At 38.2% G+C, this 17,164-nt stretch overlaps 1 protein-coding gene across 6 annotated transcripts in view; it reads left to right on the plus strand.

The window, feature by feature from the left end:
• Positions 1 to 2,876: 2,876 nt before the first annotated feature.
• SYNRG (synergin gamma) overlaps positions 2,877 to 17,164 on the plus strand; it is a 91,563-nt gene continuing 77,275 nt past the window's right edge. For 5 of the 6 annotated variants that reach the window (XM_044674590.1, XM_044674592.1, XM_044674593.1 and 2 more), the window contains exons 1-4: positions 2,877 to 2,968; positions 8,125 to 8,165; positions 9,105 to 9,107; positions 10,492 to 10,610. In XM_044674590.1, coding sequence (XP_044530525.1) covers positions 2,877 to 2,968; positions 8,125 to 8,165; positions 9,105 to 9,107; positions 10,492 to 10,610 — 255 coding nt within the window. The remainder of the gene's footprint in view (positions 2,969 to 8,124; positions 8,166 to 9,104; positions 9,108 to 10,491; positions 10,611 to 17,164) is intronic. The other variant, XM_044674591.1, reaches the window with a different exon arrangement.

The following is a 17,164-nucleotide window of genomic DNA, read 5'->3' on the forward strand; positions in this document are numbered from 1 at the left end:
CTCACAAATGGGCCTCCTCAATCAATTCTTACCATTTGCTCACTTAGAATATTTATACTATGTATTCTAATAAAGGTAAGGCTCACTAATGTGGACTAATGAGAATAGGGTATATAGCATCATGAAAAGATTTAGAATACTTATACCTTTTTATACTGTTCCCAAATTTCAAATCAACTAGCAAGCTGGGTGGCTTAGTGGATTGAGAGCTAGGCCTAGACTGGAGGTCCTAGGCTCAAACGTGACCTCAGACACTTCCCAGCTGTGTGACCCTGGGCAAGTCACTTGACACCCATTGCCTAGCCCTTACCACTTTTCTGCCTTAGAACCCATAAGACAGAAGGTAAGGGTTTATTTTTTTCTTTTTAATGTTAGCTACATTTCAGGCACCAAAAGATGAAAATAATACAGTTTCTGTCCCAAATTCTCTTTGGAAAACTTGTATATGTGTGTGTGTGTATGTGAAAATCATATATGCAAAATGAGTGATTTGGGTAGGAGGGGAACCTAAAGTGGAGGGATCAGAAAAAGCCTTCTGTAGGAGGTAGCACTTAAGCTGAGCTTTGAAGAAAGTTAGAGGTTCTTGAGGGAACTTGGAGGAGGAGAGGGGGATGAAGGGAGAGAGGTACAGATTGTGAAGAAGGTACATTAGATAGCATGTGAATGCCAAAACATTGATAGAGGTAGAATATGGGGATAAGGAACAAGTAGGCCAGTTTTCCCAAAACAAATGTGGTAGGAGCAAATTGTATAAGAATCCTGGAGAGCTCAGCTAGAACCACACTGTGAAGGACTTAAGTACCCAACAAGTGTTAGTATTTTATCCTAAAGACAATAAAGAGCCACTAGCAATTGTCAAGTAGGAAAGTGACAGACATGTTTTAGGAATATCATTCTTGGAATCCCACTTATGTGGAATGGATTGGAAATCCTTATCTCTGTCCCTGATTAACCCAATTTTCACCATTGTTTTCTGGAGAGGAAAACAAACATGAAATGGAGCTCAATTCACCCACTACAAATCTGTTAAATGATTCCCATCCAGTGGTTCCTTGCCATCTGTTCACAAACATGTTCCAGTTTCCTAAATCCTATAAGTCTTTCCTTAAAAGGAATAACCTATTCAGCCACTGCCCCTTCTCTCCTTCTTGCTTAAGCTTCTACAAATTGTATCCCTTGCTATCATGTTTCCTTTCCCACTACTGTCCTGATATTACTCCCTGAAAAGCTTGTGCCTATTAACTAAGATAAAAGTCAGTGTAAACTATTAAAATTGCACTTACTACTTTCATAGGTCTGTCTTCCTGAAAACTTTCCTCATAATCTGTTCAAGTGAAATAGCTCCCTAGCAAAGGTAAGAATCTTCTAGGGATGATATAAATCATTTTTTGCCTTACCCAAAGGGGATGGATATACAGAGATTCTGTAGGGATAATAGATGGACAAGAATGATACAACCAGCCCAGCAACTTTGTAAATAAAAGAGTTGGACTGAATAGTTCTAAAGCACTTCATTCCACAATAAATGTTTACATTTCTGACTTGGTAAGTCTTTCCCTTCCTTAGGAAGAATAAATGCTTCAGCCCTCAAAGAGCAGAATTATATGTTTCTGTATATTCCAAACAACTCTACTTTCCCCATTTATAGTGATCTTAAAAAAAAGCAAGAAAGGCTGTCAATATCAACAGAGGCTAAAAGGAGGTAGAGGCAAGGCAGGTGGCCTTACTGTTAAAAGACTGAGGAGTGGAAAGCAGACTTGAGAGCTTTCAAAATGTGGGATACAGCTTATGTGCTTTTCTACTGGTCCAATTTAATAATTATTAAATGTGGCCAGGTGGAAGCTATGAGAGATCATCCTCTGGGACATGTGGTATTGATAACTGATAACTCAGTAGCCACCTCCTACTGGAGGCATCTCTTACTCATCCCATCCCAACCACATTATTTTGTATTTAATTACTTGTACATTTATTTTCCCCTACAGCCTGGCTGGCATCATTTCATTTTTGTCTTTTTATCCTCAGTGCCTACCATAGTGCCTGAAATATAATGGGAGTTCAGTAAAGCTCCCAATCTGTCTTAGGAATGTGTATAAAAAGCTCTCCTTGATGGAAGGCTTATTTGAGTCTGACAATAATTAGGGTAAGTACTACAGATACTATTTTATCCCCTATTTCACAATTTAAAAAAAAAAAAAGGCTCAGAGTTAAGCTGCTCAAAAAGCAGTCAAGTGGTGAAATGAATAGAACATTAAGCCCCGAGTCAGGAAATCCTTGGGTTCAATGCGACCTCAGACACTTGTGGGACCCTGAAATGTCATTTAAACCTCTGCCTCAGTATCCATCTGTAAAGTGAGGAAAATAACAGCATCTACCTCCCAGGGTGATTATGAGGATTAAATGAGATAATAGTTAGCATAGTGCCTGGCTCATAGAAAGCGATAAATATTGTCAGCTGCAATTATTAAGTGATTCTTTCATGGTAACTCTACTAGTAAATATCTGAGGAAGAATTCGAACATGGTAACCCTGCTAGTAAATGTCTGAAGAAGAATTCGAACCATGGGCTTCTCGAACTAAGCACTGCCATGCCCTAACTGGATTAACTGCCTCAACCAGATGAGCCACGGCCACTTATTCTGGATACTTCAAGAAAAAGGTCATGTGGTGAGGGCGAGGGCTCTTCCGACACCGAGACCGAGGTCGGTCACGTGCCCGACTAGACCCCGCCCCGGTAAACGGAGCCCAGGGGATGGGGATGGGGATGGGGATGGGGACGGGTTGAGGCGGGGCCTCCCGCTGCCCCGGAAGTAGCTGCTCTCAGCTGACCGAGCCTCCTAAAGTGGCAGCGGCTGCCGCGGCAGATTCCAGGGAAGATGGCGCTGCGGCCGGGAACGGGAGCCGCCGGCGGCGCTGGCGCTGGCGGAGGGACAGCTGGGGCCGGCGCTGGGGCTGGCGGGGGAAGCAGGTGCGTGTGGAACGCGCGCTCAGGGGCGTGGACGGCGGTTAGGGCGGTTGCCTGCAGTAGCTGAGCCTGGGCCTGGGGGGTTGGGTGGGAGGGTCGTTGCCCAGGCGACTGGGGGCTACGGTTGAAGCGGGGGAAGCTCGCGACTGCGGCTGCGTGGGACCCTTGCGGGGCGGGGGGTTGGGGTTGGGCTTGTGCTGGGCTGGCCCCCCAGCCCCACAGACGGGGCTCCTCCGGGTGCTCAGCCACCTGTTCCCAAAGGAGTTTGCACTGGGAGGGTATTCGGCCAGGCTCTAGCTCGTGCTGAGGTTCTCGTGGGAGACCACCCTCTTTACCCCCGATCTTGCTCCCGACCCCTTGTCTTGTCTCCTACCCGAACTACGGGAGAAAAACCCCATGGCCGTCCCAAATGAGAAATCGAGGCACGAATCCGTGCCCTGAGCTCTCTGCTGGGCAAGCTGTGCTGGTTAGCGGAACTAGTAAAAAGAACAAAGCTCCCTTAGGACAGAGCCTTCTTTCTTTGCCTTTGTGTTCCTCTCCAGTGCCCGGCACGTCGAGGAGTACCTAGTAAATACTGAGCGGGGTTGTTACTGGACTCCAGAAGGAGGTATTTGTTTTATATCATAGAACCAACGTGGGCAAGCCCCTGAGCCTCACCTAAGGCCAGTGGGATACACAGTGTCCCCAGCCCTGGCCCTAGAGTTCGCCCTGGCTGCAACCCCCACCTCTTGGGTTTGCTGCTTAGATAACGTTGGTTTGAACAAATCACATAATCTCCCTTGGTTTCCTTTTCTAGATCAGGGATTCTTAACCTCAGGTCTGAGGACTTTTAAGAAAATAACTGTTTTGATAACTGTTTCAATATAATTATTTCCCTTTGTAATCTGGTTTATGCCCTTCACAGCATTATTCCCAGAAGAGGTTCAGTGGACTTCATCAAACTGCCTTAAGGGCACCATGACCCAATGTTAGAAGCTGGGCCTCAGAGGTCCTCTTCATCCTTAAATCTATGTTCCTATGGACAAGACTTCTGGAGATAAAGTTCTAATTATGTTTTGTCCCAAGTTATTTTTGGAAAATGAGTTTTCTTCTGTGAAGTTATTTTAAGTTAATTTAAGTTAAACTTTTTAGTTAATTTGTAACATCTAACCATCCAAGAAATGGTGTTGGGGGGATCACAAGTAAACTGCTGTAGTGTGTGACCCTGTTTTTATACCTCCTAGGCCTTTCTATTCAATTATACTTTATAGTCCAAATTGATAATGGGTTTAGTATTGTCAACATTGTAGCCCTCCAAACACTTTTTTTTTAAACGAGAAAGGGCTCCAGTGTATAATAATGATTTTGAAATAATGATTTACAGTTAAAAATTTAATTTTTGCTTGTGTGTTCCAGTACCACAATTCAAATAGAACTCTTTATTAGTACTTGTAATTCACCATCAGGTCGAAAGGCATGGATAGTTAATAATCTAGATATTATTTTTAATAGTAGTTAATAGTCTTTGAAATTTTCTAGTTTTTATTACATTTTAATTTTACTTCTTTAAATTATCCTTGGCAGTGAATTCTGATATTTCATTTAGATTTGTTACTCTGGGCAGAGATTTTTTAAAAAGGCTGAAGCATAGACTGGATTTTTTTTTTTACCCTTAGAATTCAAATTTAAGTATCAATTTCAAGGCAGAAAAGTATTAAGGGATAGGCAATTGGAGTAAAGTGTCTTACCCAGTCTCACACAGCTAGGATGTGTCTGAGGCCATATTTGAACCCAGAACCTCCCATCTCTAGACATAGGTCCCTATCCACCAAGCCACCTAGGTACCCCTATACATTTGATTCTTGAAAGAGAAAATGGTATATCTTCAAGAGACCCTTCTTATAAAGATTTCTCTTATCTGCTAAGACTTTGAAGGGTCATCAGTTATATTCCAGAATGGGGAAACTTATTCATTTGTTCTCTAGTGTAAAAACTGAATGCTGAAGAGCAATATTCTACATGTATATAAGCCTTTTAGAAGCTAAAGGGACATTTCCAACAATTTTTAAAATATTAGGTTTCACAGATTTTTGTTTGAGCCTGACATTCTTTTCTAGAGAATTGCATTTGTGTTCTAGATATGTTTTGGGGAAAAAGAAAAACAGGAAAGTTAGCTGCTTAACTAATTTATATTTCACTATATATAACTGACCATTTAGTTGGTTACCTCTGTTTCAGTAAATAGGCACAGTGTCAACTAGTTTGTCAACTAACCTTTGATTGGTTTTTATTTTAATGTACTTTTTTTGACAAACATAAACTATTTACTTAGTGACAGTACAAAAGAAAGAATATTAATAGTTAATATAAAACTATTCATATATATAAAATATAATTTAAAAATTCAACTTTGCTACTAATAGCAATGCAATGACAGTCCCAAGGGACCTGTGAGAAAGAATGCGGTCTTACCTCTAGAGAAAGAATTGCAGGAGCAGAAATGCAAAAGAGAAAAACATAATTTATCACTTGTTATATGGGTATAGGATTTGGGGTCTTGGCTTCAAAAGATTACTCCATTACAAAAATGAATAATATGGAAAATCAGTGGATCCTTCACCTATTGTGGGAGTTACATTCCAGAGAGCCTCCATGATAGGTGAAAATTAATGTGGTATTTTAAATAACAGTATTATAGTTGGTAAGTACTAAGACAAGACCCAGTGGAAATCAGTTCATTTAGAAAAGCAAGCTGAAAAGGAAATGGAAATTCAGTTCCAGAAATGCTCATTTTGTTTATTGTGATGTGCAAACTTTTAGGAGGGATACAAAGATGTCCAAGACATTATTCCTACCCTTAAAGGACTCAAATAAGGTCTAAAGTACATTTATATGATAGACATACTCTAACTTCTGTATATGTGATATATGCCATAGGAGTAATATATATACTTAAAGAAGTGCAAAGAAGAGACTCACTTCCAGCTGGGGGTGGGATTCAGAAACAGCACAATGAAAAGGTTGTATTTGAATTAGGCTTCCAAAGCTCTCAAGAAGAGGAAGGAAGTAGAAGAACCGATGAAAGGGTGCAAACATGAAAGTGGGAGGAGCAACTAAATGAATGAATAGAAAATAGTGTCTTTTTTGGCTGTGTAGATTGGATTATAACTTTAAAGCTGGAAGTGACCTTAGAAGTTTTCTTGACCTGCCCCTCACTTTACCATTGAGGAAGCAAAGGTCCATATTAGAGATTGTGGCTTGTCCAAAGTGAGAGTTCTATAACAAATAGGAGAGAGGATGCTGGAAAAATAGTTTGGAAGAAACCAAGAATGGTCATAGGATCATGGATTAGAGCTCCAAAAGACTTAAACAATCCAACCCTCATTTTATAGATGAGGAAACTGAAGTCCAGAGAAAATAAGTGGTAAAAATGAGATTGGAATCCAGGCCCTTTGATTGGAGCTAATATTCTTTCAGTTATGCCAGGGCTACATTAAATAAAGTCAATTCTCTTAGCAGTGAGGAACGAAAAAATGTTTTGGGATAAGTGGCATTATTATCAAAGTCCTCATGTTTGAGGAAAATTGACCTTCAGGTAGTTTGTGGGCTATGCATGACCCAGGAAATTGGAGAAAGAAAGCCCGATTAAAGAGACAATTAAAGTAGATTTGGTATGAGAAGCTGCTCTGAACTAGAGTAAGAGCAATAAAGTGGGAAAGAAGGCAAATGCAAGAGACTTTTAATTTGTAGATGTATCTAGAATCACCACAACACTGATCAATACTAATCCAGTTTTGTTCAATATTTTCCATGATTCTTTGCTGTGTCACGCTTTCTTAACTTTGTCTAACATATTCTGAGGATATAAAGGGAGGTACAAAAAAAAGCTGAATAAATTGGTAGATCTTTATAGATACCTGTGAAAATTTCTCTTCAGCAATTCCTTTAAGTCAGAATCATAGAATTTTTCAGCAGAAAGTAGACAGACATCATTAAGTCCAACTTTCTCTTTTGATAGAATGGGGCATCATGACTTCTAGTCAGTGACAGAACAATGACTAAGATCTAATGCTCTTTCAAATAGTGCCAAAGTAGTTTGAGTTTGTTGTTTTGTTTTGTTTTGTTTTTGGTATGGCAATATGTACTGATAGAGTGAACTTCATTACAGGAAAAGCTTCTGTTTCTTTTGACAGATGGAGATACTAAGAAAGGATCATTTAGCTACTGTAACACAACCAGCCCATATAGAGTTTCTGAGTTCCTTCCCCCCCCCCCCCATTTAACCCCTCATACAGATGCTTAATTATTTTAATTTCTAAATCTCTTAAGCTGATTCCTTGAATGCCATTTCCTCCCATCTAAGTAATAGATAAGAAATGTAACTTTTTTAAAGTGAGTTGTAGATTACTCTCTATTTAGGTTTCATTACTAATTTAATGCAAAGTGTAAATTTAATGGTGCAGAGCTCTCTATAAACATATAGAGCTCAATTTTAGAGGCCTAGATCAGCTGAGTCATGAAGACATGAGGATTATATCTAATACAATGCAAACTTTTTTATAGTGTCAGAATCATAGAATTTTAGAGCTCAGTAAATCCTTAAAGATCATTGAATGTAATCCTTTTATATATTGTATACATAAATCAAGAAAAAGGTTAAGTGACTTATAGTCGGTCAGCTAATCAGTAGTAGCAGAACCAGGAATAGAATACAGTTGTCTTGACTCCAGAACCCGTTACATTTTCTACATTACAAACTTTGCTTCTCTAGCATACATCCCACAGACTCACAACCAGCATTTATGATTATAATTACTGAAAGTCTTCTATGGCAGAACAAATTCCAAAGCCTTATTCATGGAAAAATGTCTTATAAAAAAGCAATATTTGGATCACAACAGAATTTTTAAAAATAAAATCCTAAATTAAAATTCCTATTCAATATAAAATCTGATTTCAAGGTAAATTTGGCTTATTTCTCCAGAGTATTTTTAGCAATTTTAATTCTCTAATTTATTACCCGTATCACTGAAAACTGAAACATTTTCTAAAATGATTTTTTTCAAGATCAGTATACATGGGAGTGATAGAAACGCACTATCTTCAAAGAGTATTCAATAAATATTTGATGGTAGGGAGAAAAACTTGAAATCATGACGTTTCTTTATTCTACATTTCAGCTTCATATTTCCTGTTGCAGGTGGAATAGGACCCCCTCAAGGTATGTGAGTTTGGTTTGAATGTTTCCTTATTCCATAATTTTTTTTTAGTTTGGTATGCATTTTGAGGCAAAATGCACAGAAATAACTGTCTCACTAGTAAAACGATTTTTCTGTTGCCTAGAATCCATTTCACAGCCTTTTAGGTTTCTCAGAATGGGCTTTGAGTTAAAGTAGTTAGTGTCACCCCTCATTTCTCCCTTTGTCAAACAGTTTATAACAAACATATTTGTGTAAGTTTACAGAATAAGAAAATTCAGAAGTAAGATCAAAGTGTGATTCCTTTTTGGAGGAAGTTGAAATGTCTTTTCTTCCAATTTCTTTAGTTAAATGTACATTTTTTCTTTATGAATTTTGTGTGTCTTCTTTAATTCTTTTATTAAATGCATTCTATGTGCAAAGCAATATATGGGGATCAAAAGGAAAAACCAAGTAGTCCTTGCCCTTGAGAGGTATATATATATATAAATCCTAGAGCTGTGTTGGCAAACCTATAGCCTGCATGTCAGAAGGGGCTACTCCCTTTCTCCTTTCCATGTTCACCTAAGGACATTTCTCACATGACCCTGCCTAGCAGTCCAGTGGGAGTGCTTTCTCCCTCCCCAGTCTGGGGTAAGGCAGGGGGCTCACATGTGGCATGACAGTTGCAGTTTGGGCACTTGGTCTCTAAGGTCACTAAAAGGTTTGCCATCACTGTCCTAGAGGGATTCTTATCTTGGTCAAAGATATAAGTGCAAGTTGTAGGAGTAAAAAGAATGATAAAGATCAAAATGGTTTATGAATAAATTGAAAAAGAAGAAAACACTAGTATCTGAGGAAATCAGAAAAGGCTTCCTAGATGAAATAGTAGATAAGCTTCCATGAAGAAAATAAGGATCCGACAGGTAGAGGCCATTCTGAGAATGGAGAATCAAGGAGGTAGAAGATACGTTGAAGTTCAGCTGGTAGACTAAACTTCAACAATAGTAATTTTTTCCCAAAAAAATCCCACATTAGTTAACTTCTAATATTAGTCAAACTTACTTAGTTTTCAGCTAGTTTTAAGTGTTTTATTTCAGTAAATCTGCCCACCCAGATAAATTACTATATTCTCCATTCTTAACCTGGCTTCAGACTTTAAGTCCAAAATCAACTTCAAGTACAAGATTGAGGGATACATAGTTAAATAGTCATATATCTGAAAATATTAGGGTTTTAGTGGACCAGAACCTCAATATAGATTAGCAGTTTAAAGTGACTTTGGGTTGCATTAAGAAATGCATAACTTATAGGAAAAGGGAGGGAATCGGCCCACTTTACTTCTCTCTTATCAGATATGATCTAGAGTAGTTCTTAAGCCCTGGACACCATCATTTAAGGACATTGATAAGTAGGACAGTGTCTATGACACTGTCTATGACAGTCTATGAAAATAAGCTAAAGGAACTAGGGACTTTTAGCCTGGAGAAAAGAAGATTTGGGGAAGACATGATACCTCTCTTAAAAGTATTTGAAGGATTCTCATGGGGAGGAATGATTAGACTTATCAGCATATTTAATTCCAGAAGGCAAGATAAGGAACAATAAATAAAAGCTGCATAGAAGCAAAATTATGTTTGATGTCAAAAACTTATTAACACTTAAATGAAAATTAGATGGGCTGCCTCAAAAGTTGTCTAAGGAAAGTTAGACTAGTTCAGAAACAAAATACCCATGTCAATCAGTAGAATCCACTCTATAACTAGACCTTACATTTCCAGTATGGGCAAGATAGTCTTGAAAAAGGAGAGAAGAAAAGAGAGAAGAGGAAATTTATAATGATATAACTAAAAGAAAATAATTTGACTACTTAATTTTCAATTATTTCAATTAAATTTCAATTAAAAATTATCCTTCATTTTCAAACTTAACCTTCACCTCTATCCAATAAATCATTATTGGTAACAACGAATTAAAAAGGAGGAAAACGGTTCAACAAAATGACCAACACATGACCAAGTCAACTATATATATAATGTCCTATAACTATAATTTCCCTAATCCTGCAGAGAAAGGAGGGCGGTACATTTTTTCCCATCAAGGTCAAGCTTAGACCACTGAAATTTTAAACCCAAAGAGAAGGAAGATGGTAAAATACAAAATTTATTTTAAGGTGTATTTGGATTCTCTCTTTTCATACCAATATCAGTTTCTTATTTTCAATATCATTTCTATTACAGTGTTACACAGTATTCTTTGCATCCTAATTGCTTTTTTATGTAATGCTTAATTACTAGTATGCCCCCAAAAGATTACTTGACAGTTTTAAGTGCAGACTTTAAACAATAATACTCTTATGTTTTCAAATAGGTCTGATGCCAATTCAGCAACAAGGATTTCCAATGGTTTCTGTTATGCAGCCTAATATGCAGGGCATGATGGGAATGAATTACAGTTCCCAAATGTCTCCAGGACCTATTGCCATGCAGGTACTTGTCTTATTAACCTCTTATAGCCAAAGGTTCTATTTATGTTTCTATTATATACTTCTGTGTCCTACAGACTACTAGTGTCTAGGTTATAAATTCTCTTCGATGACTTACAATCTAGGGAGGGCAACTGACTGGCACAGTAGATAGAGCACTAAGTCTGGAATCAAAGAAACCTGTGTTAGAATTCAGTCATAGATACTTGATCCTGCAAGTCATTTAACATCTCTTTGCCTCAGTTTCCTCATTTGTGAAAGGGACTAATACCAAGGTCAAGTGAAATAAATGTAAAGCATTTAGCACAGTGCCTATCATATAGTAAATGCTATATAAATATTATATATAAATATAAATATTAACTATTATTATTGTTGTTGTTACCCAAATATGGCACAAATACTTGCTAATAATAAGTGGAAAAGAGGAATCAAAATGTGCATTTGAAGGGAACTTTTCAAAAGGGACTACCAATTGTTTTCCCTATTTTTACTCTACTTTTGGTTTAGAGATGATTCAGACACTAAAATTCATTATATTTTGAAAGGTTAAAATCCCCAGGCTTTTTTAAAAAAGTCTAGAGTGGGGAAAAATAGATTTTGGTGCGTTGTGATCTAACATTTTATCAACAAAATAGGACACAGTAAGACTAGACATATAGAAGGAAACAATTTCTGTCCTTGAAAAGTTTCCATTTGAAAAAGATAAAACATAGTTAGAATGAGATTCTCAAGAAACAATAAAAGGGAAAGGAGAACACAAAGATAGGTTTTGTCATTTCTGTTGAATTCTAGATCAATATTCTCTTTCTTGACTAGAACATCCTTGCCCTCCTGTCTATGTAAATGGAATTAGATCATCCTGATTCATTGCTAGACACTAGCCATCAGAAATAATGTCACCCCACCCAACTTAGAATTAAGTGGGGAGGATTGAGAGCCAGGCCTAGAGATAGGAGGTCCAGGGTTCAAATCTGGCCTCAGACACTTCCTAGCTGTGTGACCCTGGGCAAGTCACTTAACCCCCATTGCCTAGCCCTGTAACAAATAAAATTAATATAGAAGTATATATATACAAAAGATATTAGGGTTTTAAAAAAAAAGAATTAAGTGGGGAGGGGAAGATCAGTTACCCACATGTGACAATAAGTAACAAATCAAAAACAAGGGACTGCCCTTTGGGCAGTCCAAAAACAGTTTCAAGGCTACCATTTGTCCACCTGAAATTGGAGGTGGGTGCAGGAAGTGACGAAAGATGCTATCTTTTAAGTATGATGGTAACTTCCTATGAGTGGGAATTGTCACATGGGTAAGGTAGGCTGACTTCCTTTCTCCTCCCTTGGCGTTTCTGGAGGCTCTACCCTCAAGGAGGCCTCTCTTGCCTCTCTAATTGTAAAAGGCCTTGTGGCTAGAAGCCTTGTTTAATTAACCTCTGTGCTCCTTTGCCTGGGGCCTCTAAATTCTTACCTGGTCTGGGCCAGAGTTTCTCTCAATTTCCCTACCTTCAACTTTCCTAATTGTAAATAAAAGTGATCCTGACTTGGGTCTATTTTAATTTGAAATCAAGTTAATCCAATGTCTGGTAACCATACCTTAAATATCTAGTTTCCCCTCTTATATGTCTCACTCTCTACCAAGTCCACTTTCAGCCTTCATTAAAACATCCATTCACAGGGGTGGCTAAGAGACTCAGTAGATAGAGAGCCAGGCCTGGAGATGGAAGGTCCTTGGCTCAAATCTGGCCTCAGGTGCTTCCTTGCTATGTGACTCTGGGCAAGTCACTTAACCCCAATTGTCAACCTCAATTGTTAACCCCAATTGTCTAACCTTTACCACTCTTTTGCCTTGGAAATAATACTCAGTATAGATTCTAAGATAGAAGGTAAGGGATTATTTTACAAAAAATAAAAATAAAAAATCCATTCACTCAGTTGCTCTAACTCAGTGGTCCCCAAACTTTTTTGGCCTACCACCCCCTTTCCAGAAAAAATATTACTTAGCCCCCCGGAAATTAATCTTTTTTAAATTTTAAAAGCAATTAATAGGAAAGATAAATGCACTTGTGGCCATCACCGCTTCCCTGGATTGCTGCAGCACCCACTAGGGGGTGGTAGCACCCACTTTGGGAATCACTGCTCTAACTTCTCTAAGTCTATTACCCCCTTTTAGACACACTGGTTATCTTTCCTATCCTATACTTTTTTTTTAATTAAGTTTATTTTTTTAATTAATTATTTTAGAATATTTTTCCATGGTTACATGATTCATGTTCTTCCCCTCTTCTCCTCCCACCCCTTCCAATAGCCAATGAGCAATTCCACTGGGTTTTACATGGGTCATTGATCAAAACCTATTTCCATATTATTAACATTTGCACTAAGGTTATCATTTAGAGTCTGCATATCCCTGTCGAACCATGTGATCAAGCAGTTGTTTTTCTTCTGTGTTTCTACTCCCACAGTTCTTTCTCTGGGTGTGGATAGCGTTCTTTCTCATAAGTCCCTCAGAATTGTCCTGGATCATTGCATTGCTGCTAGTCGATTGTGCCACAGTGTATCCATCTATGTGTACAGTGTTCTCCTGGTTCTGCTCCTTTCACTCTGCATCAATTCCTGGAGGTCATTGCAGTTCACATGGAATTCCTCCAGTTCATTATTCCTTTTAGCACAGTAGTATTCCATCACCAACAGATACCACATTTTGCCAAATCAGCCATTCCCCAATCAAAGGGCATCCCCTCATTCTCCAATTTTTTGCCACCACAAAAAGTGCAGCTATAAATATTTTTGTACAAGTCTTTTTCCTTATGATTTCTTTGGGGCATTTTAAACCCAGCAGTGGTATGGCTGGATCAAAGGGCAGGCAGTCTTAGGCATAGTTCTAAATTGCCTTCCAGAATGATTGGATCAATTCACAACTCCACTAGCAATGCATTAGTGTCCCAATTTTGCCACATCCCCTCCAACATTTATTACTTTTCTTTTGCTGTCATATTAGCCAGTCTGCTAAGTGTGAGATGGTACTTCAGAGTCATTTTGATTTGCATTTCTCTAATTATAAGAGATTTAAAACACTTTTTCATGTGCTTATTGCCTATTCTATAGTTCTTGATCATACTTCAAGGTGCTGTCTTCTTCCACCCCTTTATTTAACCTTTTGCCAAGTCAAAAGATAACAATCCCCAACCTGGAATCATTCTTAGTGTGACTTTCTTAACTCCTTTTAGGTCACAAGAACTTCTAAAAGATACAGATATAGAGCTGGACTTATACAAAGTAATGTTGCCATATATCAAGCTGGGCTTTGTTATTCACTGGTATTTTTATTTAACTTTCATGAATTTTCTGACACACCCACCACTAAAATTATTCCATATCTTTTCTCTTTGAGGCTCCCAACTTTTTCCCCATTCTTAGCATGCATATCCTCTCTTAGCAGTTGATTTCACTTCCTTTGGGAATGAGTGCCTCATATACTTTCATCTTTACCTCAGCATATCACTATCTTTGTGTCTGATCTCTCAACTATTTCTCTAGAGAAGTGATTCCTTCCTCCCTTCTAGAACCAAGACTCCTACTTATATTCAAGACCCCTCTTACTTCCTCTGAAACACTGCTTCCATAATTGTCCCTTACCTCTCTACATCATTGTCAGTTCTTTATTCTCTAAGAATTCTTGCCCTTATGAAATCACAAGTCTAGCCCTCCTCCCTGAAAATCATCTAATAGTGCTCTGGTCTCTTATCTTTAAGGCCTTTTCTTGACCCCTTGATGAACCACATCATCCTGTACTCTTGAATCCCTTGCCCCATTATCTTTATTATCAGTCATACTTTGCCAAACTTCAACCCTATATTACTCCTGCCTTTCCATTTCCTTTATCCATGTACTCCTGAATAGAGCTGTAAAAATCGTGTAGCTGTGGATTAGAAGCCATATACAAATTTATATTTCATAATCTCAACTAGTGCAGTTAGGCAATACTTTTTATCTCCCGAATTGATTCACTATCCCACTCAACCACAGTAGTTATTCCAAACTTTTTCATCCTTCCTCAAACTTCCCATCACACCGTCACTTCCCCTTTCCTCTCAACTAAAGACATCCCTTTATTAAGGCTGTTTACACAAAAGCCTCCTCATCTCTCTTCCTCATATCCCAGAACTCATATTTCTCTTCACCATCTATTTCTTATCTACTGACTGATGAACTCTCCATACTGTCTTTCTTTTTACCTAAACTTTCTCTCCTATCCCCTCCCTTCTTTTTCAGCAGATTGCCCTACTCTTATCTCTACTACTTCACTAATCTTCTGGTCTCTCCTGTGCTGACAACTAATATGTTCATGTCTCGCTTTCCTCCTATTTGTAGCTAGACTCTTTAAAAAGACATCTATAATTAGATCTACTTCTACTTTGTTTCTTCTCACTCTTAATTCTGAAGTCTGGCCTCCAGCCTCATTCAACTGAAATTGTCCTTTCCAAAATTTCCAAAATTACCAGTGATCTCTTTAATTGCCAAATCTATGATGTTTTCTCAATCTTCATCCTTCTTGACCTCTCTTCAGCCTTTTATCACTATTGATGACCATCTGCCAAATACCTCTCTTTTTTGACATTCTTCTCTCTTGTTTCTCCTACCTGTCCAAATTATTGCATCTTATTCTACTGAATATTCATCCAGATCATCTAAGTTGCCCATTAACCATGAGTTTTCCCTCAGAGTTCTACCTTTATATTCTCTCAGTGATTTTATCAGTTCCCATGGATTCAATTATCAGCTTTATGGAGATGATTCTCTAATCTATATGTCCAGCCTGAATCGTGTGAATTCTATTCCTGACTCACAAGCTTCCTTTTGAACCTCTCAAATTGGGTGTCTTGTAATCATCTCAAATTAAGCACATCCAAAACAGAACTCAGTAACTTTTTCCTCAACACTCTTTTTTCCAATTTTCCTATTATTACTAAATCTTCCCAGTCACCCAGGCTTTCAGCCGTGACGTCAGTGTCAGCTCCTTACTTGCACTCACCCCCACATATCCAGTCTGTTGCCAGAGCTTGTTCTTTCTACCTTCACAGCATCTCTCATATATCCCTTACTCTCAACTCATACCTCCATCCATCTTGTACAGGTCCCTATCATATCTCACCTGGACTCTCCCAGTATCTTTTGAATTAGAATAGAATCCCTGTCTGAAGTCTATACCCACTCCTATCTTCCACTAAGCTGACAAAGTGATAGTGGTTTTTCTAAAGCATCTGGTCTAATCTCATCAGATTATTTGTGTTCAGTAAACTCCAATGCATTCCTTTACCTCCAGGATCAATACAAATTCCTACATTTGGCTTCTCCTTCTCTTGGTGGAGATTACCTTCCATCTACTCTCTCCACAACTTGTCTGTCCTAATTATATGTTGCCTCCTCATTTAGAATATTAGTGCTCCTTAAGGACAGGGGCTAGTAATTCACCATATTTCATATCTCAAGCACTTAGAACAGTGCCTGGCACATAGTAATCACTTAATAAATGCCTAATGATTGATGAATTAACTTTTTTTTCTTTTCTGCTTTCATATATTTTCTCTCCTTTTGCTACCAGACTTCTCAAGTATGTGATCTATCCTTTCATTCTTACACCTTCAGTAATTTACAGCAGTTTGAAATGAAACCACAGTCTCAAAGATTACAACTGAACCTTTTTTTAAAAATCATACCCAATGGCCTTTCTCATTTTTTCCTAATTTATTTTTATTTTTTCTTGATCCCAGAGAACCAATATTGAAACACCTTTTGATGGAAAGGTTGAGAACTACAAGCCCAAAGTGTTACATGCACAGTCAAACTCAGTCACTGTTATCCTTTACTCCAGGAGTTAAGTGGAAGGGAGAAAAGAAAAAGTTATATCCAAAAATGATTGTCATCTAAAAACAAAAGCAATAAAAAAGAAAGAGAGGTGGGCTGGTCATGTGGTAAGGGAAATAGAGTCAAAGTATTGTACTTAATACTAACAAGATATAACAAGCCATAGAGTAAGGCTTCTAGTTTACCATGGAGGATATTTGGGAAACATGAACAAGAATAGCACAGGGAGGGGCAGCTGGATAGCTCAGTGGATTGAGAGTCAGGCCTAGAGATGGGAGGTCCTAGGTTCAAATCTGGCCTCAGACACTTCCCAGTTGTGTGACCCTGGGCAAGTCACTTGACCCCCATTGCCTACCCTTTACCACTCCTCCATCAAAGAGCCAATACACAGAAGTTAAGGGTTTAAAAAAAAAAAAAAGAATAGCACAGGAGGAAAAATCTTCATGGGTTGAGAGTTGCACTGATACACTAATGAAGGAAACATACACACCAACTAAATCATAGCTCCATGTAGCCATATTCCCTACAAGCCTATTATTACCTATAATATGAAGGAAAGAATTGAAAGAATTGACTCATTTCTCTTCTCTATATTCCTTTGGACATTTGGTGGCAGTGGCTCTCAAATCAGTGTTCTCTAAAGTGTGGTACACCCTTCCCCCAACCCCACCCCAGAGAAGTACAAGATAATCAA

This window comes from Gracilinanus agilis, chromosome 4 (genome assembly GCF_016433145.1).
Source record: "Gracilinanus agilis isolate LMUSP501 chromosome 4, AgileGrace, whole genome shotgun sequence".
In the NCBI taxonomy this organism is placed as follows: Eukaryota; Metazoa; Chordata; class Mammalia; order Didelphimorphia; family Didelphidae; genus Gracilinanus; species Gracilinanus agilis.